Raw genomic sequence first — 24,262 nt, forward strand, 5'->3', positions numbered from 1 at the left:
TACAGTGACTGAGAATACACATTACCATTCTAAAAGCAGGGATGGATCAAAGCAATAATGAGACCAAGCAAGACAAACTCAAAATAATGTTGTTCTATGTCTGATATCAAAGGGTTCAAATGACTTTGCAATTCCACCTTTGCTGACTATAACACACTTCCCTCTCTTGGACTAGTTCCACTCCTTATCTGCAGCTCTCCTGGGCACACATTTTCTGACTTTGGCACCTCTTACATCTTGGGGTCTTGAACCCAATCACAGCTTTACTTTCAAATCTTTACTCTTCAGGCCTATGTTCAGCGACTCCCCTGCCTCATTCCTGGTCTCAGTAGCTCTTCTTAATGTGGAGGAAGACAACACCACAACACCCTTATTCTTGTATATTTTATAACTCTACAGCCAGAACCACATGGCCAATGCTGCAAAACTGGGCTGACTGCTTGGGATTCAACCTGACCCCTCCCTGAATTTTATTTGCATAAGATTTCCTTTGTTGCATAAACCTTCCTTTTTATGAGTTGGAAGGTTAGCTATATGGGGCTTTTCCTGAGAGGATCACTCCCTTTTTTCCATTTCATCTCTGGCCTCATTATCTCTTTCAGCACAAGCCTTGGCTCTAACATTGTATTTCCTGGGGCTCCTTTTCTCCTCAATATGAATTTCTTTTCACCTTGCTTGCTCCTTTTTATCATAGATCTGCATAAGCATGATTATTAATAACCACTGGGCAGAGTTAATATAGGCTGTCTTGAAATCTCAGCCAACAAAATTAGTCTCAAATTCTTCAAATTTAGCCTCAGGCAGATTCTTAAGACATGGTCAAAAACCAGACCCATTGTTTACAAATATTACAAGAATGATCTCTAGCACAGTTGTTAATATTTTCCCCATGGTACCTCTTGAGATGGGCCACCATTTTGTCTTCTAAGCTCTTACTGGGGTATACCATTAATCTGTGCTTACAGTGTTTAGCCACTTTCCTAGTCCAAAGTTCCCAAATCTTCCACATTCCTAAAAACCCAGCATGGTCGTATCTGTCACAGCAATATCCTATTCCCTGGTACCATCTTCTGTCTTAATTACTTTTCTATTGTTGTGATAAGACACCATGACCAAAGCATCCTATAGAAGAAAGAATTTATCAGTGACTTACATGTAAGAACATGAGAGTTTACTACCATAATGGTAGGGGAGCAGGCAGAAAGTCACCGCATTGAAATAATAGATAAGAGTTGACATCATTATCCACAAGCAGGATGCCAAAAGAGCTCATTCAGAATGAGTGGGCTTTTGAAATCTCAAAACCTGCCTTAATGACACACTTCCTCCAACAGGCCACACCTTCTAATTCTCATCAAACAGTTCCACCAACCAAGGAATCAAACATTCAAATGTATGAGCCTATGGGGACAATTCCCATTCAAACTACCATAGGATGTCAAGGAAGGGTAATAGAGGACAGTGGATAAGATCAAAATATGTTATATGCTTGTATGAAAATGTCATAATGAGACACATTATTTTGTATAATTAGTATGTACTAGCGATAAAGCAGAATAATATGAAAATATCAGAGAAAAAAGAAAAATACTATTGATGAGACACAGTGAAGAGTCGATATTGTACATAGTGCAACAGGAGAAAAAATAAGACATGAAAGAAGGCATGAGTATTTAGCACATGTAGAAAAGATGGTATATGAGAAGCGGAAAGACAGATGAGAAAAAACTATAAACCATTATAATTAGGAATAAGATATAACAATTTAGTGTAAATGGGAATATGGGAATGGTCGAAGAGGTTTTATATAAAGAAAGAAATGATACTGCTGCCATTCCCCAGTGAAATACTTTGAGCACAGCTGTGTAGAGAGAGACATTTGGAGCTGTGGTGAGAAGAAATGAAAACACTCATGGAGTGAGATTTGGGGAGCCCCTCATCAGAATCCTCTTGAATACCTGGAAATATGTGGGTTTTATCTGATAGACTGGAATGTATTTGAGACTTTTTACCTTTTTACCATGATAACCAAGTGATCCTTAAATATTTAAAATTGTTAGAGAATGACAACTCCCAGCTCTATTAGAATCACTGGGGGAGCAATTAAAAAGTCCTGATTTAAGAACTGGGCTAACGGCTCAGAAGGGAAAGTGCTCGCCTGAGGTCCTGAGTTCAAATCCCAGACCCTAAACTCAAAGTCTGGCAGTGAGCATGGCAGTGAGATTAAAGGTGTTAAGAACAGAGATGGAACACCACAGTCAATCAGTATAGCTCATCAGTGAGTGCTGGAAGGAGCAGAAGAAATGGCTCAGAAGTTGAGTGCTTGCTGTGGAGGCATGAGAACAGGAGTATGGATCCAAGCACCTACTTAATCCTGATGCTGGTGTGATCCCCTGCAAACCCATAACCCAGCATGGAAAGAGCCAAGACAGGAGAATCACTGCGGCTTATTGGCTGCTAGCCTAGACTACAATAATAAGCCCACAGGTTCCATGTTCAATCAGAAAAACTCCACCTGAAAAGATCAAGGCGTAAAATAAGAGAGGAAGACATGGATGCCTTCTTCTTCCTTCCTTCCACATACACATGAGGAATAAGTACCCTCATGCATAAAGTGTGAACATTATCTGCCCCTCAGCACACCACAATAATTAGGTGGAGGTTCATAGAAGAGAATAGCTGGATGTCTGAAATAGCATCCATCTCTGGCCTCTGTAACGGCGTAAACGAATGCAGACAGATTGTAAAAATATATATACAGATTTAATGGAGAAATAGACTTACAGAACCACCGTTCCTGCAGAGACCAGGAAAGCGGAAGGGACAGCTGGGAGCATGCTCGCCAAATTTATAGGCAAACGTTAGCCCGAGGCGAACACGCCCCCCAAGGGGCAGGACTTATCCCTACATCTCCCCTTTTTGTCTAAATAAGACAGAACCAAACCAAATACAACTATATACAATAACAACAAATAATAAATATAACAAACAATATTGAGAACAAAAGCTTTGCTAAACATTCTATCTCAAGGAGTCCAAATAATGTAGAGAGTAACTACAATTATATAATCTTCAACTCCGTCAAAGATCTGAGAAGGGAATAAACAATACTCAACAACGAGATATATCCAAAATGTGCAACAATTGACAGAGACAACTGACTACCTGGGCAATCACCCAAAGTCTCGTTTGCAATGTTGAGTCAACCAATTTTGGCTAAGGCCCAACATAACTGACATACCATTATTAAAGGCAAGGAACTTTTCAAAACTATCTTACCCTGTCTTGGCAGGATATGACAGTCCTGTTTTATCCACTGATGCACATTCTTTATCTCTGTCAGTGGTTGAGGTATGGGCATTTCTTTGCCCAAAGGCCAGTTCTGCCAAATAGAAAGGCTCCAGGTAGAGTGTCTTTGGTCCTCAATATTGTCTCGGGAATAGAGCGGTGTTGCCAGGGGCAATTGTGTCTCACTATCACGAAACTCTGAGTTAGATTAAAGGCCATTGTCTACAGCTCTTTGAAGAGGTCGAAGATGCCAGGCAGTGGTGGTGCACGCCTTTAATCCCAGCACTCGGGAGGCAGAGGCAGGCGGATCTCTGTGAGTTCGAGACCAGCCTGGTCTACAAGAGCTAGTTCCAGGATAGGCTCCAAAACCACAGAGAAACCCTGTCTCAAAAAACCACAAAAAAAAAGAAGAAGAGGTTGAAGATTATCTATCTATACTGAGTATAATCTCTATATATCTAGAGAACCTGATTAGTCTAATTATAAATGACAAACTTAGATGACTATTTATCTATATAATTCTCAATATCTATCTAACTTAAAGACTAAGACAATAAACAACTATGTAACAAATGAGGATAATGACCTCCAAATATAAACACTGTACAAATATACATTGCAATATGGTAAATATATATCAATACACAAACATTATATAAGTATCTTAATCAGAGGTAGAAATGTACACTGCAATATGGTAAATATATACAATATATATTTATCAATACAATATATGTCAATACATAAAAATGTTTTAAACAGAGATAGAAACATGCATGCATACAATAGTCAATATAATTTAACTTTGTATCAATATACAAGAATCGATACCAATATATTTGTCTAAAAGCAGTAACTTACAATTATAAATCTATTATCCCATCATGTTCCCTCTTTTTTTTTTCAAAATGATCCCTGAGCTTATAAAATTCCTCCCCGAACCTCCCAACCACTAAATGATGTCCCTAAACCCAGGGGTAAACTTTATTGGGAGATGGGACGTCGTCCTCTAGAATTACTTCCAGCTGTCATGGGGGCGACGTTGTTTCTGGGGGATCCTGTGAAAGTAAAATGATGGTTAAATTTCAAGATCAATGTCTTTTAAAATTGCAAATAGTCTCTGAGTATTTTGTGGAGGTCTGGCCAGAATGTTGTACAAAATGTGCACCATTTCAGCTAACCAACTTGGGATCGTCTTGTGCAGCTGGTATCCAAAACAGGTCTTGTAGTAACGCTATCAGTATCATGACGTCATATCAACCAGGTAGAGGTGTTGTTGTGGGGCCCCATCTTCTTCCTGGAAACTTCAAATATCACTTCAGGAAAAACTCATTGTTCATTGTGAAAAACTTAAACATTAATCATATAGACACACACACACACACACACACACACACACACATATATATATATTCAATGAAAGGCATGATAGATATATTCAATGAAAAGTATGATAGATATGGAGAAAAGCAAAGATGTTTTCTAAACTCATATTTCTTTCTGTCCCATATCATGGCTCTTGACATGAGACAGAAACTCCAGAAACTCTGGGTTTTTCTCTTATTAACAGGCTTGGAATTGGAGAGGGACTGAGCCAGAGTCCAACTTCAAAACCAGCTCTACGTATTTATAAAGAAATGTTTAATAAGACATATATATATATATATATATATATAAAATTAATACTTAGAAAAATGTGTCCATCCATCAGTAATTAAATATTCAGGCTCTCTTAATTTCTTTGAAGATGAGTATTTTCCTGTGGAGATAAGAAAAGAACCCTGCCTCCAACCTATCTGTATTTCTTACCATCAGTATGCCTGCCATCCTTATAAAAGAATTGTTATTTATCTTTCCAAGTGGCTTCTCTTCTTCAAACCGAACCTTTATTAATTTTGACGGTATCCACAATTTTTCCTCACCTGTGTAGAAAAGAGCAAATCTCCTTCCCCAACGTAGCACATCTCCTGGCTTCCATTGTGAGGTCAGCACATCCTTGAAATAAACTGGTTGATTTAGTTCAGTAGACTTTTCCATTATCCAATGTCTTTCTGCAGCCATTGTTCCCTTCTCATTAGCGTTGAGAAAATTCAAGGTTAACAAAGCATTATGTGACCTATTTCTGGGGGTGTTTTCCACCCCTTTCTGTTTGTTCAACATATCCTTTAGAGTTCGATTTGATCTTTCTATGACTGCTTGACCTGTAAGATTGTATGGTATACCTGTAACATGCTTGATATTGTAATAATCAAAAAACATTTCATTTTCCTAGAAACATAAGCAGGACCATTATCCATCTTTATTTGTGTAGGTATACCCATGATAGCCATGACTTCTAATAAATGAGTGATTACTGAATGAGCTTTTTCTAAACTTAAAGCAATTGCCCACTGAAAGCCTGAATAAGTGTCAATGGTATGATGAACATATTTTAATTTGCCAAATTCTGCAAAGTGGAACACATCCATATGCCAGATTTCATTCCTTTGGGTGCCCTTTGGATTAGCCCCTGCTGGCAGTGGCGTATGGTTATAGAAAGACCAAGTAGGGCATTTCTTTACAATCTCCTTAGCTTGTTGCCATGTAATAGAAAACTCTTTCTTCAAACCTTTGCTATTAACATGATGTTTTTTTATGAAAGTCAGAGGCTTGTAGCACACTGCCAGTCAATAAGTGATCAATTTCTGCATTACCTTGTGCTAGAGGACCTGGCAGACCCGTATGGGATGGGGTGTGTGTTATGTACATAGGGCAAAGCCTGTTCCTGATCAAATCTTGAACCTGGAGAAACAATGAGGTTAGTTCTGTATCATCAGGTATAAATTCAGCAGTTTCAATATGTAAAATAACTCTTTCTGTGTATTGTGAATCTGGAACTATATTAATAGGTTCTTTAAAATCCGTTAGCACCATAAGAATGGCATATAATTCCGCCTTCTGGATAGAATTATACGGACTTTGTTCCACCTTACCCAAGTCTTCTGATTTATAACCTGCCTTCCCTGATTTATTGGCATCAGTATAGAATGTACGGGCTCCAGTTATTGGAGCATCACGGACGATTCGAGGAAGAATCCAAGAAGTTCTCTTTATGAAGTTAAGCCTCTTGCTTTTTGGATAGTTGTTATTAATGTCTCCCAAATAATTAGCACAAGCTCTTTGCCATGGTTCATTATCTTCCCATAATTTCTTTAGTTCATCAGCAGTGAAAGGCACTATAATTTCTGCTGGGTCTATGCCTGCTAGTTGACGAAGTCTCAGCTTGCCTTTTATAATTAACTCAGAGACTTTTTCCACATAAGTTTTCAGTTTCTTACTTGGTTTATGTGGTAAAAAGATCCATTCCAAGATAATAGCATCTCTCTGCATTAAAATTCCTGTAGGAGAAATATTTGATGGTAGTATGACGAGAATACAATCGAGCTCTGGATTCACTCTGGCCACATGTGCCTGTTGTAATTTTTCCTCAATCATTGTCAGTTCCTTTTCTGCTCCAGCTGTTAATTCTCTGGGACTGTTTAAATCTTTATCACCATCCAAGGTTTTGTTCAAATGAATTATTAGATCAGGTGTTATTCCAATAGCTGGTCGTAGACTGGAAATGTCTCCTAACAGTCTTTGGAAGTCATTAAGAGTCCGTAGGCGATCTCTCCTAATTTGTGCTTTTTGTGTCTTAATTTTTTGCAAACCTATTTTATAACCTAAATAATTAACAGAATCTCCCTTCTGAATCATTTCAGGAGTGATTTGCAATCCCCATTTAGGTAAAAGTATCTTTATTTCTTCAAACAGTCTGTTCAAGGTATCCATGTTTGAATCGGATAACAAAATGTCGTCCATGTAATAGTATACAATAGATTTGGGAAATTTCTTGTGTATTATTTGCAATGGTTGGTTCACAAAATATTGGCACAGGGAGGGGCTATTTAACATACCCTGGGGGAGAACGGTCCAGTGGTACCTCCTCAAGGTTGAGAATTGTTATAACCATGCACTGTGAAGGCAAATTTTTCTCTATCTTCTTTTTGTAAAGGTATAGTGAAAAAACAATCCTTTAAATCAATAACTATGAGAGGCCATCCTTTTGGTAATAAAGAGGGCAAAGGAGTTCCAGATTGCAGAGGGCCCATAGGTGGAATAACCTTGTTGATGGCCCTAAGATCTGTCACCATTCTCCATTTATCTGATTTTTTCTTAACCAAATACAGGAGAATTCCAAGGGATGGTTGATTCTTCTATATGTCCAGCATCTAATTGTTCTTGTACCAGCTGTTCTAAAGCCTGTAACTTTTCCTCAGCTAAAGGCCATTGCTTTGTCCATATTGGTTTCTCAGTCAACCATTTTAGAGGCAAGGCTGTTGGTATGTCTGAAGGGACATCAATTGCTTGTTCTTGTACAGCCTGAATGGCCGGTTTTCTCCATTTGTAATATCTTTTAATATTATTCTCAGAAATATAGGCTCTAGAAGTAGCAGGAATGTTAATTTTGGTATTCCATTGTTGTAATAGGTCATGACCCCATAAATTCATTGCGATATTGGCTACATATGGCCTTAATTTTCCTATTTGTCCCTCTGGCCCTATACATTCAACCCATCTCATGCTCTGCCTTACTCAAGGTAGGGTTCCAATTCCCAGGAGCTGAACATATACATTCTGAAGAGGCCAACATGGATGCCAAGATTCTGGGGTAATGATACTTACATCAGCACCTGTGTCCAGCAGGCCAGTAATAAAAATGCCATTTACACACACTCTCAGTGTAGGTCTTTGATCATTTATAGAAGTTTGCCAAAACACACGTAACTTATCTTTCTGATCATTATTGCTTGTAACAGTAGGCATGGGGCTTCCTAATTGTCCTGATGAGGCACGTTCTCTGTAGAAACTGGAAATGACTGAAGCATGTTTCCCATGGGGGCCTGTGAGGGCCCCCTCTCATGTTTCCCAACTGTATCAGGTTGCCTTTTCTATCTCTTGTAGACCTGCATTCATTCGTCCAATGTCTGCCTTTTTCACATCTTCTACATAAACCTGAAGGCTGAGTCCTCCTATTCCTGTTATTTCTAGAAGATGCATTATTATTATTTCTGAAAGATGCATTATTATTATTATTATTATTTCTGAAAATCCGTTGTCTACAATTCCTTTTCATATGACCCATTTTGCCACAATTAAAACATTTGGTATTCTGGTGTCTCCTTTTACCATTGGAAATTGCTTCTTCTACCCATGCTTCAGTGCCATAATCAAATGTATCAACATTGAGTGTATGCAAGACCCATTCTTCCAAGGGCGCTGATCTGAGCTTTAAAGGACCCAAAATCCTTTTGCATTCCACATTTGCATTTTCACAAGCCAAATACTCAATCATTATACGTCTTGCTTCTGGGTCAGATATTCCTATTTGTACAGCCTTAGTTAATCCTTGTAAAAAGTCACTAAAGGGTTCTCTCTGACCCTGGTTAACTGTGACAAATGATTCCATTCTCTGCCCTGGGTCTTGTACCCTGTCCCAAGCCCTTAAGGCTGCTGTAGTACACGTGGAGAGTGTGTTTTCATCCAAATTAGCTTGTTCCTGAGGATCAGAAAAGAGCCCTTCACCTAGTATTTTACTAGGAAAATGTCAATTCCCTTCGCCTTTTCCTGCTGTTCTAAGAGTCAAGCCTCTTGCCTAAATAAGCATTTCCATTTCAATTGTGGTCCACTCTCAAGTACCGCAGAGCTCAGCTGGAGCCAGTCCAAGGGGGTTGCTCTGCTTGTCATGGCCCAAGTTCTTAGCATCTCTTTAACAAAAGAGGCTTGCATCCCAAGAGTCATGACAGCCTGTTTTATTTCCTTGAGATCATTCATTCAGACAGGCTCCCATGTATCCTCCTTGATGACCCTAGGGTTTTTGGAACCAATCACCTTCTCTGTTGTTATTACTGGAAAGGCAGGTAGAGCTGTAGGTAGAGCTTTGTGGAAATTGTCCCTGAGGGATTTATCCACAGATGTAGTTAAAATTTGCCTTTTTACCCTTTGCTCTTCTTCATCAGAATTTAGAAATTCCTCAATCTTTTCAATTCTATTCACCATTGCCTTCTGCAACGTCTGAATCTCCTGTCCAGAATTATGTTCCAAAGCCTTCTTTGAGGATTCTAAAGTATGAAGTTTGTCCATTAGAGATAACATCTCATCTTTGGACATAATTTTTATGGCATAAACCGTGCCTTCTTGTATTGACAATCTTTCTGTCAATCTGTCATAAGCTTTAGACAAAATCCGATTGTCACATTCAGCAGTTTTGATTCTCTCAGTTAATGTTTCATTTCCTACAGAAAGGGACTGAATCTTATGATTCAAATCAGCTGTTCCCTCTTCCATAGTAATGAATTTCTCCTTCATATCAGCCACTAATGTTTCAGTTCCTACTGAAAGGGACTGAAACTTACGATCCAAATCAGCTGTTCCCTCTTCCATAGTAATGAATTTCTCCTTAACATCAACCTGGAGAACTTCAAACTGATTCTTGAGATGATTGTTGTCATTCTCAATTGTTTTTAAGCGTTCAATCTCTGCCTTAAGAATCCTGGATTTGTCTCGTAAAGACTTTACCATATTTCTATTATCAAACCATTTAGTGACAATGAAAACTACAAATTCCAGAAGGATCCATAGATGTGGGGTGATAGACACCTCTTGTAAAATCTCCCACATGGTACAATTAAAAAAAACTGTTAAATTCTTGAATACTAATGTGTTCAGACATTTTATTTATAAAAGAAATTTTTTTTACCTGCAATGATCAGTTCCTGCCAGTGGTGGTCTCTTTGTTTTTGGAGCCTGTCCTAGAACTAGCTCTTGTAGACCAGGCTGGCCTCGAACTCACAGAGATCCGCCTGTCTCTGCCTCCCAAGTGCTGGGATTAAAGGCGTGCGCTACCACTGCCTGGCCAGCCTCAAACTCACAGAGATTTGCCTGCCTTTGCCTCCCAAGTGCTGGTATCAAAGGCGTGCGTGCGCCACCACCTCCCTGCCAAGTCACTTTGTATCAGACCAAATCTGCCACTGTGGCAGCTTTTGTTGCAAAACCGCAGGTACTTGAGCTTCTGCTAATTCAGGCAGTGGGGTTCCGCTGCAAACTTAGCCAAGGCAGGCAGAATGGGCCTGTGTGGCCGAGTGTGTCTCGGACTTGGCACTGGGGCCCGAGTCACGAACTAAAAAACAGCACTCGGGAGGGTGCTGTGTTAGCTCGCGGGCTACCCGCTGGAGTAGGGGGCAAAATAGCCCACGTTGGACGCCAAAATATAACGGCGTAAACGAATGCAGACAAATTGTAAAAATATATATACAGCTTTAATGGCGAAATAGACTTACAGAACCACCGTTCCCGCAGAGACCAGGAAAGCAGAAGGGATGGCTGGGAGCACGCTCGCCAAATTTATAGGCAAACATTAGCCGGAGGCGAACACGCCCCCCAAGGGGCGGGACTTATCCCTACAGGCCTCCAAACAAACACATGTACCCCTATGAAGCATGTGTGCATACAAACCAAAAACACACACAAGCATATAAACTAAACACAAGTGCACACACCAAAACCAGTATAAGAATCCCAATGCATGTTTTTAAAACTATTTGGACCAATTAAATCAATAATTCATATGTAACTTATAAACTTTTGTGGTTTTGTTTATTTTTCTTTAATGTGCCCTGGTTGGCACATTCAGCTAAATTTGAAAATGTACCCAGTCAAAAAGGTATTACAACAAAACAACCATGACGATTTGCCTGAGGTTATGGTAAGAGTTGCACTGGAAATTAAACTTAGGTTCTTATGCTTGTTAGACAATGCCTTACCTCTAAGCTATATCACAAGCCCAGGGTTATGTTACAAAAAATGAAGATAAATTAACATTAAAAATATTTAAGAAGATTCTTGTCTAAACATTTCATCTTTACTCCATGAAATATTATTCAATGCCTAGGAATTACTCTTTTCATAACTGTGTTTTGTGTCACATTTAAAAACAACTACAGCTTTCTTTTGCATGATTCAATTATCAGTGTGTGTTCTTAATCACCTCTTTCCCCCTACGCTAATTTGATATTGTTTAATGCCATGTTTAGCACCTGAATTACAGTGTGACTTTGAAAATGGAATTTGTAACTGGGAACAAAGTGTGGAAGATGACTTCGACTGGACTAGGAACCAGGGTCCAACTTCAACACTGAACACAGGCCCAATGAAAGATAACACTCTGGGCACAGCCATGGGACACTACCTCTATATAGAAACATCGGGGCCACAGGGTTTTCAAGACAAAGCTGTTTTACTCAGTCCGATCCTTAATGCCACAGAAGCAAGTAACTGCACCTTCCGCCTGTACTACCACATGTTTGGAAAGCATATCTACCAGCTGGCAGTCTACCAGAGAATCTGGAGCAATTCCAGGGGACAGCTGCTGTGGCAGATATTTGGGGATCAAGGCGACAGATGGATAAGGAAACACCTCCCAATTTCCAGCAGGCAACCCTTTCAGGTAGGATAATGGGTTTCATAATATATATTTGAGATGCTTTCTACTGTCTAAGCAATGTGAAATATTGCTGTAATCTTGAATTAAAAGCTGGTGGAATTGGAGCAGAGATACTTTGAAACACATTCATCATTTACGGCAGGGTGCGCTGAGGCTCTTTGAGTTGCTGAGATCCACGGCTCCCTCAATAATGAACCTTTAGCATCTCCTCAGATAAACGCTTGACACTGGGAAGAGCTGCAGGTCCCTCTAATATGAAGTACCTGTTCTGTTGAAATTAAAACATCAGAACAATGCCCTAATCTGTGAATTCTGCAGACTACATATGCCTCTTGAATACATCGTTTGACATTTTAAATTTTTATAAGTGAGCAGCTAAAATCCAGACAGAGTATATATTTTTATTTTCTAATTTTTATTATTGTTTAACTGGAACATATGCATTGCCCATGGTTCTGGGCTTCATAAAGACAATTTATTTTAAGTAGGTCATGTACTTTGACCGTATTCACCCATTTTGCCCTGTTGTTTTTCCTCCCTCATATTTAGTTTGTTATATATATATATATATATAAAATCTGGAATTCACAAACATGGGGAGCATGTAATATTTAATTTCTTCAATCTGCCTTATTTTTGTTAATATAATCTCTAGTTGCATCAGTTTTCCTATGAATGAGCCATTTTATTTATGTATTTATTTATTGGTATGACTGAAAAAAATTGCATTAGATATATCCATGGTTTTGTTCATTCTGTTAATTAACTGACACCTAAACTGATGCCCTTACTTGGCTATTGTGAATTGTGTATAGAAAACATGGATGTACAAGAACCTCTATGGTATATTGACTCTGAGTCTTTTGGTTAACAGTTCTGTGTTAGTCATTTGTTTTCTATGTCCTCTTGGTCCGGGAGTGGTACAGCTAGGATGGAATATCCACAAAGAAACCAAATAACAAATATGAGGATGTGGGAAAAGGGAGTTCTTACACTGGTTAAAAAGTCATTTCACCTAGCCACTATGAAAGTCAGCATGAAGGAGCCTACTGTACTGGAAAGAAGGCACGCTTTATTAAAGAACACATCTCTTCCCTCAGGAAGAACTCAAGTTTGACTCCACATTACCTTATTCCTGGGTGGAATACCTTTTTAATTTTAAATTTGGCATGTCTTCTAGCTCATTCAAATGCATATGTGTCTTTTTACAAATTTGTAGAAGACTTTGATATGTTTTATGTTTTCTTTTCTTATCATTTCCCTGAAGTTAAATCAGAGGCCCCTATTTGTTTGTCAGTTCTTTAGATATAAGGGAGAACATTTCTGAGAAGTTGTCATTTGCTCTTTAGAAAGAAAAGCTTGTAAGTAGCAGAAACAGGATTTATACCAGATAGAGTTTGTGAATGGCTGCCATTCCTCCTCTTACCAGTACTTCCTGAAGCCTGTAACATACAGGAGCTCTAGTATTTGTTCTTTCTCCTGCTTGTCAAAAAGATCCATACATAAAGTATTATAAAGAACATCATATCTATCTATGACTCAAAGTTCTGTGTTTATTTTTTCATGTGCTAAATCTCGTTCAGCTACCAACATTGGAAGCATTATCTCCATTTAAATGCCTGAATTATGTTAACTATTTTACACACAAACATAGCCCCAGAGAAGCTAACAATCAAGATACACATTAACTGTGACTCAGTAGGTAAAGAGCACACAAGGATTGGTAATTTGTCCAGAGACATAAAAGTAGAAAGCATGAAATCTAATCTACCATGGGTAGGGTGATATCTTCCTCTTCTGTCACAGAGACATGGTACAATACAGTTATTGATATTAAATAATTCTTAATATTTAGGTAGGTAGTTTATAATTTAGAGCAAACAGTTATTGAGGACATTAACTCATCTTGTGAAGGCTACCCAATAACTTGATTCCATGAGAAAGCAACTTTACAGGAAGGCAACTTCACAGTCAGGTGAACATGGGATTTACTATAGCACCCTTCCTTATGAATCTAAACATGAAAGTTGGGAATTGAAACCCATTGCAGTCATATAGAAAGTATTCTCCCTGATCATAACCAGTCTATTGTCTAATAAAGGAACTTATACATGGAAAGTTCTTTTGAACTTTTATTTTTAATGAAATACAACTAAGAAATGATAAAAGTACCTTGATAAATGATGAAAGTAGATATTTTACATGTTTTATTGATAGGTCAAGGTAGCTTAAGTGGAGTTCAATTTAATCAAGAAAGTATCTACATTGTGTAACAGCTAGTCCCAGTTTCTATTTTGAGAAACAGTGGAAGAATCAATGCTTTCATTAACTGTAATATCAAAAGGGAAATTGCCTTACTTGGTTCCCAGTGAGATAACAGGTTCTCAGGAAGTATGCACTTAACAGTAAATTTCATAGACATTTCTGGATCCCTCACTTAAAATGAAATGCATAAGCCGGGCGGTGGTGGCGCACGCCTTTAATCCCAGCACTCGGGAGGCAGAGGCAGGCGGATCTGTGTGAGTTCGAGACCAGCCTGGTCTACAAGAGTTAGTTCCAGGACAGGCTCCAAAACCACAGAGAAACTCTGTCTCGAAAAACAAAAAAACAACAACAACAAAAACAAAACAAAACAAAAAAAAACCAAAATGAAATGCATAAGATAGGATTGGATAGTAGGTATGGGAGTTCTTGTTTTGCCTGTTCAGCTGTAATAAACAGAAATGCCATGTGTAGCATGGCCAGTAAAGACTTTACAACTCATTACAGACAATTTTTTGAAATTTCCATTTGAATTTTATTATGAGTAATTGCCACATAATAGACCATATATGTTTGACGCTTCAGTCAATACCACAATCAAGGTAATGAACACATACCCCATTGGTCTCAGAATTGCCTCCTGCCCTCACATGAAACATCTTTCCGCCCTCATTTAGCATCTAGTAACAGCCACTACTTTCTGTGAAACTTAAATTTTTGTATAAAGGAAATCAGAGTGCATGAAATCTTTAGTCACCTGACTCATTCAGAATAATCATCTCAAGATTTATTTAAGCATTAGCATGTATCAATAATTCATTTGGATAAATCACAATTTATGCATTAACTTGTTGATTGAAGTTTGGGCTATTGTAAATAAATCTTATTTGAGCAGATGTGTATATGTATTTATATAAACATTGACTCATTTCCGTAGGTGAAAAACCAGTAATGGTTATTTATCCGCCTTTGAGAAATGTACGCTTATCACTTAAGACACTCTTACTGATTTTAAAGTTCACTAATTTTTATTCCTATCAGCAGTATATGGTTGTCCCAGGTCTAATCCAATGTCTCTCATATTGTCTTTTAAATTTTGCTCTTTTAAAGCCAGTGACAGCATCTAATTGTAGTTTTAACTGGTATGCTGTGGCACAATGTTGAACACATTTTCATGAGATTAGTTGGCTAGTGAATATTTGTTTAGGATGTATTTTACTATCTTTCATAAAAGTTTGAAAATTGGGTTATTTTGAGTTTTTATATATTACAGATGGAAGTCTTTTATTAGAGACATGACTTACACTGCATTTTTATTACTCTAGCACCTAGTACAGTATCTGCAACTCAGCTGTATAGTAACTACTTACTGAATGATTGGACTGGACAATGAAGTCATATTTAGTAAGTAGAATGTTAGGACTATTTTTTGTACATTAGCTTGGTTTTATCACCTCATATGAAAATAATTATTATTACTTTTAAATTTCTTTGACTACGGAAACAATGGTTGACTTTTATAAGAAAGTGATTTAGCAATTCTGATAACTTTGAAAGAGCTGGGGGGATGACTTGGTATGTAAATGCTTGTTGAGGTCAAATCTCCAGAAACTACATAAAAGCAAGACACTGTAGTAAATGCCAATATTCCCAGTTCTATAATTCTATTATACCAAAGTCAGAGGCAGGGATAGGGGAATCCTCAAAGGTTTATGGGACAGCTAAATAGGCTAATGTTATGGTGAACAAGAGTCCTTTCCCCAAGCAAGATGGAGAACAAAACCCAAGGCTCTCCTCTATCTCCACACATGAGCTGTAGTACAAAAGTACCCATATACACACATACATAGTATGTATGTGTACACATACAAGCACACACACACACACACACACACAGAGTTAATGTGGAGAGAGAGAGACAGAGTCTGAAAATTATCTTTTGACATTTGGGTATTATTTTATTTGTATTTCAAATTCAGTATTTGTGAACTTGACATAAAATAGTCTCATTTTTATTTTGACAGGCTTGTGTAATTGCAGATTTATATTAAAGTAATAGTTTTAATTAACCCATAAAATGTATTCCTTCCTCTTTTCTTGTGATCAAACTACTATTTTCACATAATTTACATAAATGTTCTTTGGAAAGTAAAGATTTTGGGAGCTGGTGAGATGACTCAGTGAGTAATGATTTTCGCCTTCAAGCATAACTACCCAAATTCTACCCCTGGAGACACATGGTAAAAGGAAAGAAGAAAGTTGAGCAAACTGTCCTCTTACCACCATACATGTGTACAGGCACACAGAGTAAGTAAATAAATGAATAAAATAACAAAATGTTAAGGAAAGAAAACATGAAGATTTTTACGTTTGTTTGTTTCATTCTAAAAAAATTTCAACATCTCTCTGTGACAAGCATGCTTTGTCCCTAAGAGCAGCTGGGCTGGCATTAATATTTCTTAGGATCTTTTTTCTCTTGTTAGTTCTGTCCTTTGTTTTGATTTTTTCGTATTAATTTTATTATTATTCTTTAGGAACATGTTTGTTTTCTAAGAAGAGACAGAAATGGGTGGTTTCAGATGGGAGGACAGGTGGGAATAATTCCAGAAGAATTGGGCAAGGGGGACACTATAATCAGAATATATTATACAAATAAATTGTTTTCAAGAAAAGAAAAATAGAAAATTAAATGACTAATTACACAAGGATTAGCAGTCTTCATCTGCATCATCGGTCTGCACAGGAGATGGACTTTGTTTCTCAATGGAAAATGGTCATAGAATTAGAATATTAGTAAACAGTGAGGTATTATTTGTCCCCACTCATTCAATCTGCTGAAGGAAATGAGGCCATTGTCTTTAAAGTCTTACAGGCACTGAGGAAGAAAGACTAGGTTTTAAGACTTCTGAGTTTTTCCTCAGTTATTTGACATTTTAGTATATTTTCCCCTATTACCCATATAATTAATCAGTTACATATTAAATATGAAAACCAAAATAGTAAAAAATTATATATTAAAAATGTAATATTGTAACACACCTTAAAATAATATTCCACCACACCGCAGGTTATGACAAGTGCCATTACCAGGAGGAATTTTCACTTTTAGCCGATGTAGACTTTGAGATACCTTTAGACATGACTGATGCTTACAACCATGTTACACTCTGTGTTAATGTTGTCACATGTTCTGTTTATTCTAGAACATTGCCACCAGATGATCATAATAACCTGTGGCCCTAGAACTTGACAAATATGTACTGTCCTTGATTGGCACAGTTGATAGACAGAAAAATCAACTTGACCATGATTTGTTGTTCACCTTCAAGAAATTCTTAATGTTCTAAGTAAGTTCTTTGTAGTTAATGTGTTCAAAAAGGTTTGTTGCATTTAACCAACGTTATTCAATATTTCTCAGAACTCATTGTTTCCAGCATCCTTTTGAGATGAGACATCTCACTTTCTCCTGATATTGAACCATCAGAATATTTCCATGAAAATTCAGTTTAGCAGAATGACATCTCATGGGGACAGTCTAAGGGATTCACATATCAAAAAGAAAAGGCATTTGAGACATATTCAGCTGCAAAGGCTGTTGAATTAAATGAGAGAGAAAGGAAACTTTATCACAGCTATTTTGAAAAGCATCTCAAAATTTAACTTTTAAAGATGTTTCAACTCCAATACTCAGCATACTACCAACATTATGAAGGAACATTTCTAGCCACAAATTCTTTATTGCATACACCATCTCTTACATGTCATGGTTTTCTTCACCTTAGTGGTAGTCCAGGCATATAATGTTACATCAAAATCATAGAACATGATATTTTAATTCATTTAACTTTAAAATTAATCTGAAGGATAGAAGAATGACTCAGCACTTCAAAGCACTTTTTTCTCTTATAGATAATCATCATTTGAATTCTAGCATCCATATCAATTGTCTCACTATAATTCTAGTTCTAGGAGGTCTAATGCCTTTTTTCTGGCTTTGACAGAATCCTGATATCCCACAGCCCACGGATAGAAAGGAAAGAAGAAGGAGATAAGGGAGGAAGAGAGGGAGAGAGAGAGAGACAAAATTTCGTGTGTGTGTGTGTGTGTGTGTGTGTAAACAAACTTTTTACCAGAAATTCAACCTATGTGTGCCCTAGCACCATCAGGTTTGGAAATCTTTGCTTCATGTAGTTTCCCATCTTGTCTGTGGACAGAACATGCCTTCTTATATTGAACTGTGCTCTCTCTTCCCTTTGCCTTTCTCCTGAAGGAATGAATCCTTGGTGTGGATTCTGGTTTCAAGGCATTCAGTGAGAAATGTTACATAACCCAGTTAAATTCAATTTCTTGATTGTTTGACAATACAGAATCCAGAGATTTTTACTGGTAGCTCATTTTCTTTCCAACTTCCCTTTTCCCCACTGGAGAACATAATAGTATACAAAGAAGACCAAGGATAAGGACATTTGAAAAAGATTTTTAAAGAGATGCCCCAAACATTTTGCATTGTAATGTAACATTGCTGCCTATGAAGTTCACAGTGGAGAGCCACAGCTGCAGGAAAGGGACAAAATGTCTCATAATGTGTTAAATAAGTGCATGATTTTGTGCTGGACCACATCCATAGCTATCTCAGCTGCAGAGAATACTCTGATTAAGTTAGGAAGCCTCCTCTTGCATTCTAGAAGCCTGCTTTAATAGTAATAACAGAAATCTTTTCAGCTAAATTTTACAGTGAAAGATGGGGTGATATTTTAAATAATTTATAATATTTTGATATTGCATTGTAGAATATGCCTATAAAAAACCACTGTTGCATCGTTTTCAGTATTCCTAGGTGAAAAATGCTTAAGTGATGTTGTAAATAAACAGGAACATATTTAACAAATGTCAGCTTCATCCAACTTTCCCTGAAATTACATACAGAAGTGCTGACGACATAAATTTTATGTCACTTTGTCTAACATTTTTCTTGCAGTCGTGTGTATTTTGTGAGGATTTGCATGGAACGGTTTTAGATGGAGTTTCCTGACATGAGCTCTCTGTGAACAGCACCCAAGGGTGTGTTGGTGTGCATCACTCCCTCCATGTTGGGCCATCACCTTCAGTTTCTCAGAGGTTGTCCAGCTTCAATCGTTATCGCAGTCTTCTGTCTCGTATCACAGAAAATGAATACAAAGATAGGGAAGGAGGAGAGGAGGCAGCGGATCTGACCAGTTCGCCAGACACAATGACACAGCATCCCATAGGAGACAGTGGCAGGAAGACTATGAGTTTGAGGCCATCCTGGGCTAACTAGTGAGATTCTGTCTCAAAAATAGGAAAAAAAAAACAATAAGCAAACAAAAAGGAAGCAGTACAACAAAAACAGAGATAAGAAAGGTCAGAAAACAAGTCCGACATCTCCAGTCTATTCTTTTCAATCTTCCTGAACTTTCTAGAACTCCTGTAACAGTAAATGTAACCTTTTAATTAAACTCTCTGCAATCATTGTAGGGTACTGCTAAGGGTTATCTTCATTGGAGATGATATGCAGGAAAATTTGAAATTGATATGTATTCATGATAGTACCTAAATGTGTATATAATAAGAGGCAGGAAGGAGAGAAAGATTGCAGGTATCAGGAATTATTCTTTGAAAGTCTGCCAATTTATAGACAAAAACAAACAGAAACTTTGAAAGATAAGTATTAAGTATGAACATGAATAAGCTAATTTTATGTTTTTAAAATCTTGTCAGTTTGTGGATAACTTTGAACTTGAAGCTGTGTTAATTTTCCTTTTCCCTCCCTTCCTTCCTCTGATCCCTTCTCCATCTCTCCTTTACTGTCCTTCCTTTCAACCCCCCCACTTCTTCTGCTCCCCTTTCTTCCTTCATGTAGGCCAGCATTTCATTCCTTTCTACGGAGGAACCTTGCCAAATCTCTTTGCCCCATCTCTCACTGGATTTAGGAGAACAAAGTGAGTGATGCCTCTTGCATCCGTGGCGGTCCTGTATGATTTGGCAGATTCTGTCAGGCTGAGGCTGCAGAGCTGGCAGATAGCTGTGTCGAAATCTCCTCTGTGGGATTTAGTTGCTATTTGGAGATTTGTATACTCATGCTGCATTTGCCAGCACCTACTCCACTCACCTCAACGTTGCGAGGACTGTTTAAATGATTTGTGAAAAGGTGGAAAGGTGTGTCAAATCATCATGACTGAATTATCTCATTGAAAATTCTACATGCCATCCCATATCTGATACAAATAATCCTAATCAGACCGACGTACTCTCTGGACACACAACCAAAACAGCAGCTCCTCTCTGATGTATTGTTCAGTCTGTGAATAACAGAATGAAATAAGTCCTGAATTGTTTGTCTCTCCAGAGCCACATAATTTTCATCACATGAAATACGTCAGATTTGCGTTTTCTCTGCATTTTTAGAGCATTATAACACACTGAACAAAACCCTCTTGCGGATACTGGTGACTCATGAGTTTTGCTTTTATCTTCAGTGGAAATCGATGTGTCACGTAGTGTTCACTCAGGAGAGAGTCTGGGGCTTTTTTGAAATTCTTTGTCAGATGATTGCTTTATCTTGATTTGTGCCTTCAGCCTTTTTCTCATTCAACAGAAACTATTGTGCTGCTATCTGTTAGAGCCCAGCGATCTATACCAATTTACACTTTGAGTCTGGCCTCCGTCTAGAACTGTTTATGGAGCCTATTGGTTCACTTTAGAGGAAGGACATGATGCATTCTTATTTCTTAGAATGTCATAATGGAGATTTGGGTTTTAGGACAAACTTTTGCTAGTTTGGAAGAACTACAGACCTTACAGGATCTGAGAAAGGAGAATTTGTTGCTCTCGGGATGAGCTCCTTATTAGTCATCCAAGTGCCACCGTGAAACTATGTGTTTACAAACAACAAACACAGACTCAACATTTCAGCAGTGTGTGTGGTGTGTGTGTGTGTATCTGGGTCTGTTATTGGTCAAACGAGGCTGTCAAGGGAGAAAGAGAGTTCATAGGAGAGGTTAAAGGGAGGTAGCTGAGAGGGGCTGAAGGGAGTAAAAGGAGGGGGTATAGTGTAATTATATTTTATTTAATTTAATGTCCATGTCTAAAGTAAACCCCTTGACTTCCTGGTACTGACAACACGGTTCCTCTTACAGCTTGCCTGTAACATGCTTTAGAGACTGTTATCTAAAACTGTTTTGAAGCAATGTCATCAGTTTTTGCTGAACTAAAACTGCATTATGAATGCTACAAGATGAGTTTTCTGGAAGGGACTATTTTTAAAGAGTATTTTTTCCGTTACTAAACACATTCTATCTTTCTTTCTTATGCCATTATTTGTTTTGGAAACATATTCGTTCATTATTGCTTTCTTGAAGTCTTGAACTTGAACTGGTAATGGATAGGCCTGTGTTGAAATTGCCTAGGAAATCTATCATCTATGCTATGATGTAAAACCTTCTACCAAGAGGAGGGGGGACCCAATAATATGAGCAAATGGAATTCTGAAGTAGTTATGGTAATAGCTGACTATTTAGCTCTGAGTCATTTTCCATGAGTATTGAGAACAGAGAAGGAAGGTGAGGGATATTTAAAATATGATAAAAAAGTAGGGCCCAGCCTACATAGCTCTAAATTTCTTTACTGCTATTTACTCTGAATATTTGATAGAATTTTTTCCTCACAGTTTCTGAGTTAGTTTCTGTCTATTAAAATTTCATATTTATATAATCTAGCTTTAATAACCCCATTCAAACCTCATGCAAACTCAATCACCATCATGATATTGAGGTGGTACCATTCTGAGATGATTAGGTTGAGGGCTCCAAATTCATATAGCGGTGGAGATTCTAATAAAATGAGGGGATTAGTTATCTAGGGATGTCTACATGTAAAGACATGTCTTTTTTTTCTTTCACACCTAGTGAGGTAGACATTTGTACTCTGGCTGCTGTACAGACTCCACACACTTAGCATACGTGCTTTCATGATGTGAAGCCCTATCATGTTGATAGAGAAAGAAGGCAATCAATTTTTTTTGTTGTTGTTGAGAAGATGTGGTACTTTGAACAAGTAAGACTTCTATAGACTCATGTGTTTGAATGCTTAGTCATAGGGAGTAGCACTATTAGGAGGTGTGGACTTGTTGGAGTAGGTGTGGCCTTTGGAGGAAGTGTGTTACTGTGGAGGCAGGTTATGGGGTCTCCTAAGCTTAAGCTATGCCCAGAGTAGAACACAGACTGGGCCATTGTAGCCTCTACTATTTTGCTCCCTAGGTTTTTCTTGTTGTTCTTTTTTTTTTTGTTTATTTTGTTGTTTTTGACATATCATTTGGTTCTTGTGTTTGTACCACAAGTGTTTAACTCCTCCTGTTGCCTGAACAGCTCCTTCTCTAGCCCATGTCTGCCTGCATGCTGCCGGGCTTCATGCCATGACAATAATGGACTAAACTTCTGAAACTGTAAGCCAGCCCCAAATAAAGTTTTCCTTTATAAGAATTGCTGTGGCCGGGCGGTGGTGGCGCACGCCTTTAATCCCAGCACTCGGGAGGCAGAGGCAGGCGAATCTCTGTGAGTTTGAGGCCAGCCTGGTCTACAAGAGCTAGTGCCAGGACAGGCTCCAAAGCTACAGAGAAACCCTGTCTCGAAAAACTAAAAAAAAAAAAAAAAAAAAAGAATTGCTGTGGTTATGGTGTCTCTTCACAGCAATAGAAATCCTATCTAAGAAAGACGATCTATAGAGAGCTAACGAATGACTGCTGGGAGATGGAGAACTGGTCTCGTTCAGTAATGATTCTTTTATTAATTGTCCAATACACTGTGAATTATGAATCCATATTCAGGTTACTTGACCTGGAATTTTATATCTTTCAGAACTGTGAGGCATATGTCTCTGTTCTATAGAACTGTGATATTCTGTTTGATCAATAGAAAAAAAACAAATAACTATACTAACAGCTATAATTTAGAATATTTGAGATGTTCATTGAGTTAGATGTGTGAGACCCTGTCTCAAAAAATCTATAAACACTCTGTAAAACAGTTTGGTTGTTTATTACAACATTAAACTAAAAATTTCATCATGTGAAAGAAATTCCATTCTGTTCCAAAAGAAATAAAGGTTTACGCCTGAGGATAAACAGATGATAATGTCCATTCAAATGGATAAACCCATTGTGAAAATCAGTAAGTGAAATGGCGCTCAGCAAGAAATAGGAAGATAGAACTAAAACAATAGAAGTATGGAACACTCTCAAAAACACGTTCAGTGAAAGACATGGACATCAAAGACATCAGTATATGAGGCTACTAATATTATACTTCAAAACCATAAAAATGAATGGGATCCTTGTTGGGTTGTGCAAAAAAAGATAAAATGCAAAGAGGTAAAAGCATCTTGTGATGAAGTTTCTGCATCTTTATTACAGCTATATCTACATGATACACTAAACTGTAATTCAACAGGGATAGACTTTTATCAACTATATATTATGCTTATGAGCATAGTGTATATAAACATTTTGAATGAACATATTATACATGTGGTAGTTACTTTTAGACAGAAGGAATGTGCTTATTTACAGAGCTGGTAAAAAGATTAATGTGCTGGCTAGTTTTATAGCCAAGCTAGACACAAGCTAGAGACATTTGGGGAGAGAAAGCCTCAGTTGAGAAAATGCCCCCATCAAGACTTGTCTGTGGTCAAGTAGCTAGTGCATTTTCTTGATTGATGTATTGATCTACTGTTGCCTATAAGTGGAAGATGAAATAAATCCTTCCCTTCTCAAATTGCTTTAGATCAAGGTAATTTTTATCACAGCAATATAAACTATAAGTAACTCAATGTTCCAGTGGATTTTAGTTAACACTCTCTTAGGATATTCTTGTGGTTCTCCGGGCTACAGACCCTATTTAAGTGACTTTACATGTGTAACAGTCACACTACAGTTTTAAATACCCAGCATATATACACAGTAATTTTTTTGTTAAAAGAATATGAAAGATTTGAAGCAGAACTGCTTAGGGAATGAGAGTGTGTGTATTTGAAAAATTTTAAGTGTTTGTAGTGAATCTGTTAACAATCCCTTGTTATGTTGTTGAATTTTATTGTTTTTAAATAAAAATCAAGCATGGCTGTAGTAAGGGAATTGAAAGAATGCACTTTGCTGGAGTAAGGTAGGATTTCCATATT

At 37.6% G+C, this 24,262-nt stretch overlaps 1 protein-coding gene across 1 annotated transcript in view; it reads left to right on the forward strand.

Annotated features, from left to right (window-relative positions):
• The window catches only part of Malrd1 (MAM and LDL receptor class A domain containing 1), a 616,720-nt gene that overhangs the window by 149,702 nt on the left and 442,756 nt on the right, over positions 1–24,262 (forward strand). The window contains exon 17 of the mRNA XM_041630809.1: positions 11,400–11,812. Within this exon, the coding sequence (XP_041486743.1) occupies positions 11,400–11,812 (413 nt within the window). The remainder of the gene's footprint in view (positions 1–11,399; positions 11,813–24,262) is intronic.

The sequence above is a fragment of the Microtus oregoni genome, unplaced genomic scaffold (assembly GCF_018167655.1).
Source record: "Microtus oregoni isolate MIOR12 unplaced genomic scaffold, Mior012 000035F_ref0000213, whole genome shotgun sequence".
Taxonomy (NCBI): domain Eukaryota; kingdom Metazoa; phylum Chordata; class Mammalia; order Rodentia; family Cricetidae; genus Microtus; species Microtus oregoni.